The sequence below is a fragment of the Peromyscus leucopus genome, chromosome 6, assembly GCF_004664715.2.
Source record: "Peromyscus leucopus breed LL Stock chromosome 6, UCI_PerLeu_2.1, whole genome shotgun sequence".
In the NCBI taxonomy this organism is placed as follows: Eukaryota; Metazoa; Chordata; class Mammalia; order Rodentia; family Cricetidae; genus Peromyscus; species Peromyscus leucopus.
The window spans coordinates 9,631,121-9,643,438 of NC_051068.1; the positions used below are offsets into that span (position 1 = coordinate 9,631,121).

Genomic DNA, 12,318 nt, shown 5'->3' on the forward strand with positions numbered 1-12,318 from the left:
CTGGGCCTAGGTCTCAAGGAACACCACCGGAGGAGGCAGAGGGGGAAGATACTAAGATCCAGAGGACCAGAAGCTGCTGTGACTGTTTCCTAGAAATGACAGGGAAGCTAAGCCCACCACACCTGCAATAACATGCCTGACCAAACAAGGCCTAAGGACACCACCAAGAGACATGCTGACATGGAGGAGGGGTACCTTGCCCCAACCCACTGAAGACAAAGAACCACAGGCAATTAAGAACTGCTGAGACGGTAAAATTAAGTCTTCCCAAGGATAAGCCCCTAATTGGTTATCCAAAACAAAGTGGTCAGCCCGAACCCATATACTTACAAGGAACACTAAACAGACTCAGCAGGTTCTATTTACATATTCAGGCATTTATATACCCTGAGACCTGCATATGTGTGTGTTCATGTGTGAGCGTGCGTGCATGTGTAACAGTAACGAAGAAAAATCGATCATGGATTTGAGAAGGAGCAAGAGGTGAGGGAAACAGTAGTGGACGGAGGGAGTAAAGAGAAGGGGGATAGATGATGTAATTATACTTGAATTTAAAAATAAAATTGTAAAAATGGTGCTGGGAAAATTGGTTTCCACATTTAGTGTACAGTAATATATAGTACATAGTAGAAAGCTAAAATAAGATCCCTATCTGTAATTCTGCCTAAAAATCAATTGAAAATGGAGACTAGTGAGATGGTTCAGCAAGTCAAAGGGCTTGCTCAAAGTCTGAGGGCCTGAATTAGATCCTCAGAACCCACATCGGAAAGAGAACTCCTAAAGGTTGTCTGCTGACCTTCACACATCCACCAAAGCATGTGTGCCCCTTACACTTGCACACACATGCACGCACGTACGCACACACGCACTTTGCTGCATAGACAAAAAAAAAATGTAATCATTTTGAAATTACTTCAAAATGGATCAAATGGACCTTAATGGCAGACCCGAAACTCTGGAAATGCTACAGAAAAAGACTTCAAAATATAGGCAAAGCAAGGACTTTCTGAAACAGACTCCAATAACACAGGAATAATCCCAAGAAATGCTAGGCAGGAATACATGAAATTAAAAACCTCTTCAGCAAAGGAAACAATCGCCAGAGTAAAGACAGCCCAGAGAACAGGGAAAAACAACTTTGCTGTTTGTTGACAACGCGTCGGTCAGGAGAGTAATATCTAGAGTACGGAAGGAACAACAGAAACTTGAACTTCAAGAAAATCACCCCATCAATAAATGGGCTAATGAACTGAACAGACAGCTCTCAGAAGAAATCAGAAGGACCAATAAATTCACGGAAAGTGTGCAACATGCTCAGCCATCAGGAAAATGAAAACTACTTTGAGATCCCAGGCACCCCCGTCAGCATGGCCACCATCTCAAGAAAACAAGCACAGGGCCAGCGAGATGCTCAGTGGTGAAGAGCACTTGTTGACCTTGCAGAGGTCCTGGGTTTGGGTCTCAGCACCCACACGGTTCCAGGGGACCTGACAACCTCTTCTGACCTCCATGGGCTCATGCAAGCAAAACACTCACACACATAAAATACAAATAAATAAATTACCCAGCATTCAGCAGGCAGAGGAAGGTGGACCTCTGTGAATTCAAAGCCAGCCTGAGTTACAGAGCAAGTTCCAGGACAGCCACTGATACAAAGAGAAACCCTGTCTCAAAAAACAAAACAACAAACTAATGAATTAAAAAGAACAAGCCACAACACACTCTGTCAGGGTGTGGGGAAGAAGCAGCCTCACACTGCTAGTGGGACTGTCCACTGCTGTGCTGCCACGGACATCCACGGTGTGCTCCTCAACAGCTCAAAAGCCCACTACCACAAGTGGGTGCGGACCTAAAGGGTGCAAGTCAGCACACCACAGAGACAGCAGCACATGCACGTTCACTGGTGCAGCACTCACAGTGGTCAGGAGTCAGAAAGAGGGAGGGGGAGGGAGGGAAGCAGCCCAGGTGTCCACTGTCTTAGTGTTCTACTGCTGCGAAGAGACACCATGGTCACGGCAACTCTAATAAAGAAAACATTTAATTGGGGCTGCCTTACAGCTTCAGAGGTTCAGTCCATCAACATCATGGTGGAAAGCAAGACAAGATGCAGGCAGACATGGTGCTGGAGAAGGAGCTGAGAATTCTATATCCTAATCCACAGGCAGCAGAAGAGATGGACACTGGGCCTGGCTTGAGCTTTTGAAACCCCAAAGCCCACCCCCAGTGACACACTTCCTCCAACAAAGCCACACCAACCTTTCAAGTAGCACCACTCCCTAATGAGAGAGGCATTTAAGTATTTGAACCCATGGGCCAATTTTATTAAAACCACAACATCCATCAACAGATGAATGAATAAAGAAAACATGGCACATAGACATAATAGAATTTTACTCAGCCATACAGAAAAAGGAAGACATAACACCTGCAGAAAAACAGACAGAACTGGAAATCACTGTTGAGTGAAGTAAGTCAGACTCAGACAAATACCTCATCATTTCTCTCATATGAAGACTGTTTTTAATCTATTTATGTCTGTGGAGTGGTGCGCATCATCAAAGTAGAGGGCGGACCATGAGAGAGAAGGCAGTGGTTCAAGGAGGGGACAGCAGGAGGGGGGAGGGGACAGAAGAGGGGAGGGACAGCAGGAGGGGGAAGGGGACAGCAGGAGAGGGGAGGGGACAGCAGGAGAGGGGAGGGGACAGGAGGAGAGGGGAGGGGGGGGGAGGGGACAGGAGGAAGGGGAACGGCAAAGGGCAGTGGGGGAGTCAATGAGGAAGAACGACATATTTATAGGAAAATACCATAATGGATCAATTCTGTTAAATATTAAAATTTTTAAAATTAAGCAAATAATCTAGAGAGAAGGCTTGGTGGTTAAGAGTACCAGCTGCTCTTCTCTAAAGGACCAGGATTCAGTTCCTAGCACCCACATGGTGGCTCACAACCTGTAACTCTCCTGACTTCCACGGGCACCAGACATGAACATGAGACATATACATACAGGGAGGCATACATCATGCACATAAAATAAAAAAATCTTAAAACTAAAGAGCGGGGCAGTGGTGGCACACGCCTTTAATCCCACACTCAGGAGGCAGAGGCAGGCGGATCTCTGTGAGTTCGAGGCCAGCCTGCTCTACAAAGTAGAATCCAGGACAGGCACCAAAACTACACAGAGAAACCGTCTCAAAAAACAAAAAAAAAAGAAAAAGAAAAGACCTGAGGAGATCCAGATGTGCCAGCCCTCTTGGTTCCTGGATCCTGACGCTGGAGGTAGACTGAGCAGAGTTCTCCTGGACTGAGCTCTACCTCTCCCGAACCCTGTAACCTGTCCCTTTACTTGTAAGTTACCCCATGAAATAAACCTCTCTTTAAAAAAAAAAAAAAAAAAAAGCAACAACGGTGAAATTTAAAAATAAGACAAAAAAGCACAAAGTCAACAAGCACATAAAACGAATTCTTTGTCTACTAAGCCTCAATTTTACCTATAAAGTAAAAATAATGACAAGCTCCCTGAGCACTGTTGCGAACATTAAAAAAAATATGTACAATATAACCACAATTCCTGAAACTGTAATATAACTGTAAAAATATTAACATTTTTAAAAGTAGCTGATAAAATTTCTCACTCCTAATTATATTTCATTAAGAGAAAAGCATTGCTCTAATCCAACACTGTCCCAGCCAAATAGTTAAAAAAAAAAAATAAGATAAAGAAGAGCAGCAAAACTGTCAGTCAGATGAATGCCATCATCCTCCAGACTCCCGGACAGGTAACCCAGAAATGGTTATTAATAAATGGCAGTTCCGTTTAAACATACAAAAACTGGTAATAACCCTGCCATGGTAGGGCACCTCTTTTTTTTTTTAAAGATTTATTTATTATGTATACAGTGTTCTGCCTGCATGTGTCATGCAGGCCAGAAGAGGGCACCAGATCTCATTACAGGTGGTTTGTGAGCCACCATGTGGTTGCTGGGAATTGAACTCATGACCTCTGGAAAAGCAGTCAGTGCTCTTAACCATTGAACCATCTCTCCAGCTCCTAAATAATTTTTTTTTTTTTTTTTTTTTTTTTTGCTTTTTTGAGACAGAGTTTCTTCTCCATGTAGTTTTGGTGCCTGTCCTGGATCTTGTTTTGTAGACCAGCCTGGTAGTGCTCCTGTTTAATTACAGCAGATCTCTATGAGTTTGAGGCCAACCTGGTCTACATAGTGGGTTCCAGGCCAGACAGCGAGACCCTATCTTTAAAAAACAACAAAAAAAGCAGTGACATAAAGCTGAACACAATGGCATGCCCTGTAATTCTGGTTGCTAGGGAAGTTGAGGCAAGAGAATTACTTGAGGCTACGAATACTACACCAGTCAAGGCAATGCAGAAAGACTCCAATTAAAATTAAAAAAAGGATACAATAAGCCTATGAGAAAGATACGGTTTGAATCTGAAATGTCCCTCACAGGTTCACTGTTTGAATGTTTAGTACGTAGCTATAGGCACTGTTTTGTAAGGTTCTGGAAAAACACTGGAAGGTGAGGCCTAGCCAGAGTAAGCAGGTCACAGTGAGGCCAGTGCTTCTTGGCCCACTGTGATATCAATAGCTGTCCTTTGCCTCAAGCATCTGCCACCATGATGTCTTACTCAAGTACATGGAACCAAGAGATGATGTGCTGAACCCTCTGAGACCATGAGCCGACACAACTCCTTGCTGAAGTTGTTTCCACCATATTATTATGAGAGGACCCCTGAGACCATGAGCCGACACAACTCCTTCCTTAAGATATTTGTCACAGCAATGCAAAATAGGAGGAAATAAAAGTTCTCATTTGTGAAAGCAAGAAATCCTTGGTAAAATGCACAATATTCAACCAAAACAAAAACCCTGGGAATAGAAGATTAAATAAATAATACTTCGCAAAGCACATCAAACTATATCCTGTAATAATCAAGTTGTGCCATGTACTAAGCAGATCTCTCCCCAAATCAATGGTACAGAAGTTATCTATGCATATTGTGAGAAATACAGTGAGTAACAGTTATTTCAAACCAGTAGTGAAAGACCTTGCTGTGGATATCTGTATGCTGTGAATGTGTTGCTCTGGTTGGTTAATAAATAAAGTGCTGATTGGCCAGTAGCCAGGCAGGAAGTATAGGCAGGACAAAGAGAGAGGAGAATTCTGAGAAGTGGGAGACTGAGTCTGGAGACACTGTCAGCCGCCACCATGAGAAGTAAAATGTAAAGTACCCGTAAGCCACGAGCCACATGGCAACTTATAGATTAATAGAAATGTGTTAATTTAAGATATAAGAACTAGATAGTAAGAAGCCTGCCACAGCCATACAGTTTATAAGTAATATAAGTCTCTGTGTGTTTATTTGGGTCTGAGTGGCTACGAGCCTGGGCGGGACTGGAGATAACTCCAGCTATAAGACCTCTTTCAAAAAATGTTAGTAGAATTTTAAAATATAAGTTGTATCACAAAACTACTGATGACTATACCCCAAAATATAATATTGAGAAGGTGATTACTTAAAGCCTGCACAAAGCTATAGACTACCTGTAAATGAGAAGTGCATCTACTTAAGACAACAAACCTAGAAGCCACATATAAGGGGGGGGACGACGACGACACAGATTTAATTACACAAAACTAAAAATCTTCAGATAAACAACAGACTGAGAAATGCCTAGCAACTTTAACAGACAAAATGCCAATGTTCCATCAACAAATTAGAAGGGAAACAGGTTGGAAAACCAGCTAAGTTGGTGAAATGTTTGCCTGGCATGCGAGAGACCCTAGGTTAGAGCACCAGCATGGTGTAAAACCAGAGTGTGGTGGCACACACCTGTTATTCCACCTCTAGGGAGATACTGGTAGGAAAACCACAAGCTCAAGGCCACCCTCTGCTACAGAGTAAGCTAGGTGCCAGGTTGCTCTACATGGGATGCTGTGTAAGAAAAGAAGGGGCCAAGGGAAGGAGAGAGCTATGAAGGAAGAGAGGGAGGGAGGGAAAGAAAGAAGGAGAGAGAACACACAGAAAAATGTGTTCCCAAACACCTTGTAATCCTCAGGCAGCTCAGCCTGGAGGATGGAGAGTTCAAGGCCAGCCTCAGTTATCAGTGAGTTTGAGGCCAGCCAATTACCCAGAGACTGACTATCAAGGAGGGGAGGAGTAGGCACTGGGGAGAATTTTCTGAACAGTTGTTTCCTTCGGTTTCTCCTTCAACCTCTCAGTGTGCATGTGCTTCTTGGGCCTCACCAATTTCTCCAACTCCTCAGCTTCAGTCCTCAATGCCAACAGGCCATTCATCCATCTCAGTGTTACCAAAGTTAAGACTTCGGAGGGTTCTTTTCTCTTTGGCCACGCTATGGGCCAACTACCCCATGAATTTGGATCCCACTCCACCATTCCCACCTCTTTTTTTTTTTTTTTTTTTTGAGACAGGGTCTGACACATTCCAAGCTATGACTATGTAGCCCAGGATGAGTTTGAGAAGTCCTAATTCCCCTGCTTACTAAATACTGGGATTACAGGCAAGCACCACTACACTTGGTTTAATGCAGTGCTTGGATCGAACCCAGGTCTTTGTGCACACTAGGCAAGAACTCCACCAGCTGAACTACATCCTCAGCTCGAATGTTGAAAAGTACACAGCTAAAATAATTTTGCAATACTCTTAAGAACAAGACCTGATGGGACTTGTTCACAGTAAGGGGAAAAATGCAAACAGCTCTACATTCCAAATGTGCAGAGTCAATCCTGAGCTGTGGACACAGCTCAGTAGGAGGGCGGCTCCAAGAACGGGTATGATCCCCTGCACTGCTGAAAACAGTTAATATGCACTGAAGGAATCCTCTGGACTGTAATCACCAGTCAACAACAATGGCTTAAAAGGTGCTTTTTACAAGCTTTCTGCCAAACTCCTGTATGCATACAATGTAAGGAAATGAGTAGCCCAGACATTACCTGGTTAAATTCTATTCCTCAAGTACCTTTATATAAGGCTAAGCACACAATGGCAATCTATCACTAACCAAAAAAACCTGTTTCTCTCCCTCCAACAGCACTACGCAACAACTGAAAAGGCCACTGATGGAAGAGCTCCCATGTTGGGGAAGGTGCAGACCACAAGACAAGCACTCTTAGTTGTCTCCAGTCAAACCAGATGGTCAGTGCTTTAAAAATTAGAAAAATCTCCTACTTTTAAAAACTAGGAAAAAGTCAAAGTGCATGCCTCTTCTATCTAGGAGGACAAGCTTTCCCCAATCAAACCTAACAAACTAGTACATCGGATCCGTGCTTGAAAGGAGAGGGAAATCACTCACTGGAGACATTCATGGATTCAGCCTTCACTGGGAAGTCACACTGCTAGGACAAAGCAGCGTGGAGCTGCACAACAGAGGTCTTTCAAAGAAGCGAATGAAAAGAAATTTTTCTTGTTGCTGAGACAAAATTTCACGTACCCAGGCATCCAAAGTGAAGAGCACCTCACTCTCTGACCCTCCTACTTCTACCTCCTAAGTGGTGGGTCACGGTGTCCCACCGGGCAGGTCTATGAAGTGCTGGGATGGACCGGATGGCTTCACGCACAGTAGGCAAGCACTCCACCAACTGGGTAGTTTATCCCCAGCCCCCCAAAACACTTTCACATGCAAACCCTCCTTTATTTAGCAATAGAAGGGAAAGGAGTCTACTTTCTAATCATGTATGGGATTTGTTATCCAACTTATTTATTAACTATCCTTGCTAGTGACTCATTTTGGCCTCATCGATGTTAATAAGCAGCTGTCTGTAATATAACCACCAGTTTAGTTTACTGTTAATAAACATATAATCTTAATGGCTGACTCAGAGAACAGAAAATGGTACAGTTTAGAGTACTGAGGTTGTCCTTAGAGGAAGCTTGGGGGAAAAAGTAGTATTAGGATGTTTCTATTGATTACAAAGCACTAAAGACATGCAGTTAGTTGTGTCTTTAGTAAAATTTCCTAAATTTTAAAAGATAATATTAATTAGAATGGCTTCAAGAAATTTTAATCAGAAAAATCATATATCCATATTCTTGTTCTCTTTTTTAATAATTGGAGCACTAAATAAAGAAAATCCCCACAGAATACCTGTGTTTCTAGAGTTCAACACACTGATTCTTTCCAAAGAACTTTTGGAAATTATCTACATGATGGACCTATTTGCATTTGTCAAACTAATAAAAATATGGGGAAAATGAAAAAGCATCAATCTCTTGCTCTTTCACTGAGTCTCTGGAGGTGAGGTAGAGTAAGTAAAAACTAAAAACAATAGCTAAACAACCAAGATCTGAGAGACACAGAAGACAGGAGACGGAAGGTATATAGTTAGAAAATTATAGGCAGGATGGCAGTGGTGCACACTTTGAATCCCAGCACTCTGGAGGCAGAGCCAGGCGAATCTCTGTGAGTGCGAGGCCAGCCTGGGCTACAGAGCAAGATCCAGGACAGGTACCAAAGCTACATGAAAAAACCTTGTCTCGAAAAACCAAAAAAGAGCCGGGCGGTGGTGGCGCACGCCTTTAATCCCAGCACTCGGGAGGCAGAGCCAGGTGGATCTCTGTGAGTTCGAGGCCAGCCTGGGCTACCAAGTGAGTTCCAGGAAAGGCACAAAGCTACACAGAGAAACCCTGTCTCGAAAAACAAAAAACAAACAAAACAAAAAAAAAAGAAGAAAAAGAAAAACAAAAAAAGAAAATTAAATACACTATAATTTTCATCTTTCAGTGGAAGTAATCAACAAATACTATCTAAAGATGGTACCTCAAGAAACATAAATGCAACTCTTCTGAGATTTATTTCTATTTATGCATATGTGTGTGTGTCACATGTATGGGGGTGCCATAGAGGCCAGAAGAGGGTATAGGGTCCCATGGAACTAGAGTTACAGGAAATTGTGAGCCACCTGACCCAGGTACTTCAAACCCAATTTGGGTCCTCTGGAAGAACAGCAGGTATTCTTAGTGGCCGAGCCAGCTCTCCAGCCCCATACATGCAACTTTTAGAACAATAAGTGCAACCTTCAGAAGAACCACAAATTAGCCATCAACAGTAGAGCCTGTGGAGACTGGACAGTGAAAAGCCACACTTTATTTTATACCTGGTCACAATATGTGCTTTCCTATTATGTGCATGGATTCACATTGACTCGATTGTTAGCCTATCAATAATCAGTTTCTTTAAAATCCACTGTATTTCATCTGCTACACCTTAAATAGCCATGAACTGTCAGCTTTGAAAATGGAACCCACTCTAAAGCAGTAGTTCTCAACCTGTGGGTCACAATCCCTCTGGAGGTCAAAGGGCCCTTTCACAGGGGTCATATAAGACCATCGGAAAACATATTTACATCATAATGGATAACAATGGCAAAATTACAGTTGTGAAGTGGCAATGAAAATAATTTCATGGTTGGGGATCACCACAGGAAGAACTGTGTTAAAGGGACAAAGCATGAGGAAGGGTGAGAACCGGTGTTCTAAAGTAAAATATCTCTCAAATTATGACAAAGTTGTGTGGTTTGCTCATGGAAGGAGGGCTGTGATTCCTTCAATCTTGCAAAGTTTGTTCACGGCTGACCATGAACCAAAATGGCTAAAGCAGTTATTACAACAACTATCAACTTTTTTAAAAAATTCAAAGAAAAAGTAAAGAAAAATGTATTTGGGAGGATTGTTTTAAAGTCAAAACCTCTCTTACCTGTGCTTTAAGTAAAAGCAACAATGTCTACTATAAGTCCTACAAATTAGTTCTGAAGTCAGTCTGACATTACAGAGGCTGAATGATAGCAAGCCTAAGGCCGTGAGCATTAAGACATGTGGAGCTCCAGTTCTCTTTGAAATGAAAACAGGAAAGCAATCTGGAGGTCTGATATCTGCACTGATCCCCTCAGGAATGTAAAAGCACGCACAGCACTTTTAACCTTGTGGTACTTGAAGTTTTTAAAAACAATTTATTTCTGCCTAGACAAGCAGTTGGGTTTTCTGTTAATCCGTACTCTCCACTCTCTACGCTCACGCTGGCCTTTCACCTCCTAAATGATCTCAAGCCACAACTCGAATTCAAAGGAAGGGAAGAACTTTACGATAAGTCATGATAGAAAATTATTTAACACAATGATCTTAGAACTGGATTGCTTTTGGCAGCCACGTTAGTTTAGACGTTTGGTAATCAAGTAGTAAAGAAGATTTAAAGCTCTGTCGTCGCACCTTTCCGTATCTCGCCCTAAGTAAGGGCTTCCAGTGGCACATTTGCCACTGAACTCGGACAATATCGAAGGAGCCAATGCACATCCTTTAAAAAAAGCAACGACTTTAGTATTAAGTTTAACTACTATACTGGCTATACGACCGTAGTCCAGACTCACTTCATCAACTCTCCCACGGCGAAGGGCAGATATAAATCTGATTTACAAAACCGGAGGCTTCTGGCCTGTCGGTGATGAAAAGAGCCAGCTAACCGGAGCAGCCCAGGCTCCCGAACCCGCCGCAGCGGGCGAACAGAAGGTCCCCTGGAAACCCTCAACCCACCCAGCCCCGAAGTGTCGCAGACCTCTCCGTCCGCCGATCTGTTCTCCCCTTCGGGTGCACCTACTCTGCCCCGCCGACTCCTCCCAGGCGACCTCCACTCATCCGTCCCGGGCGCCACCAACCGCGCCCCTCGCCGCCCCCACGACGGCTCGGGCCGCGCCGCCCAGACCCTTGCCCGCCAGCGCGCGCCGGGCCCGCCCACGCCCCGCGCGGCCACTCACCCGCGGTAGTAGGCTTTCACCCGGACCTGGTGGGAATGGTCCCCGCCGCCGCCGCCCGCGACCGTGTGGGACATAGTGCTGCTGTCCCTCTGGGTCGGCATCTCCTCACTCCCCCGCCTCGCCGCCGGAGGCCGAGGGGGCCGGGGCAGGGCCGGACGCCGCGACGGCCCTGGCCGCCCGAGTCCGCCGGGATTCCGTGGCCGCCCGCCTCGCCGACCCGCCCGCCGAGCCCGCGGCGCCGAGCGCAGGGTCGCCTGGCCGCCACAGCCCGAACCCCGACGCTCCTCCCGCCGCGCCGCACAGCACGCCTCCCGCCGCGGCCCCTCCCACCACGCTCGCTCCCAAGGCCGCATTCCGCGGCAGGGCGGGCGCAGGAGCTGCGGGGCCCCGGCGCTCTCATCCTCACGGGGGAGGAGCGGGTGGCAGCGGGAACGGGGCCCGCCGGCCTACCCCAAGACGCTCGGAAATGGGGGGCTCTCAGAAATTCTCCTACGAAATTCTAAAATGCAGCCTGTAAACGGAAATTTTCCCATAAAAGAACCTACGAGGCACACACGCGCAGGGTTGATCCCCCCATTCTTGTACTTGGTCGCGTCCGCGCCTAGCCCGCTATGCTTCCTGGATGGATTTGCTGCGCGGGTTTCTGGGACTTGGAGTCCCGGTGGGATTCTGGGACTTGTTTCTTAAGTATAGGGAGCCGCGTCTTCTGACTCTATCTCTTGTTTCCCGGGATCGTAGGCATGGAAATCCTGAAAATTGCTTGAGTATCTGAGGGCACTGGAAACTTGGCTTCTTCACGATTTAGATTCTGTTTTCAGGTAAATTCTTCATGCCAATTTCATCGGTCACTGAAATTAAACAGTCCCATTTTGGGGGAACAAAATTTGATAACCTGCTCAAGACACTTTTTTTTTATTTTTTTCGAAACAGAGTTTCCTCTGTGTAGTTTTGGCTGTGCTGAAACTAGCTTCTGTAGACCAGGCTGGCCTCGAACTCACAGAGATTCACCTGCCTCTGCCTCCTGAGTGCTGGGATTAAAGGTGTGCGCCACCACCGCCCAGCTCATTCTTACATGGGGAGAATATAACATAGGTAGCAAAAAGTATTAATGAATGCAACGAAAGAAGAAACTCAACTGGGAGATATCACCGAAGAGACTTCTTCAGGACCCTATACCCAGGCCCCCTATATACCGCCATTGTATGGACCCAAGTGCCCAGTGATTACTTAACTAGCTTCTCGTTGGTATTTGTTTTACTGACTCTAGCTAACCGAGAATTAGAAATAATCAGTCCTTGCAACTTACTCTCAGACTTCAAGTCTTGGCTGTGTCACTTACCTTACTACACTTAAGGTAGCTTGAATCCAGCCACCCGATCAGCCCAAACAGCAACACATGCAAAAAGTTGAAATAATCAAAGATACGGCTTTCTTTATAATCGTAAATTAGGCTTGGGTGCTTAACTCATCAGAACTACTATATATGACACGCCACAAATTTGGAGTATAAGAAGTTCCCACTAAATAACATACCTTTT

The 12,318-nt window shown here is 44.9% G+C and overlaps 1 protein-coding gene across 1 annotated transcript in view; it reads right to left on the bottom strand.

Moving 5' to 3' along the window:
- Prkci (protein kinase C iota) overlaps positions 1-11,098 on the bottom strand; it is a 64,273-nt gene extending 53,175 nt beyond the window's left edge. The window contains exon 1 of the mRNA XM_028872604.2: positions 10,781-11,098. Coding sequence (XP_028728437.1) covers positions 10,781-10,881 — 101 coding nt within the window. The 5' untranslated portion in view covers positions 10,882-11,098. The remainder of the gene's footprint in view (positions 1-10,780) is intronic.
- Positions 11,099-12,318: the final 1,220 nt, after the last annotated feature.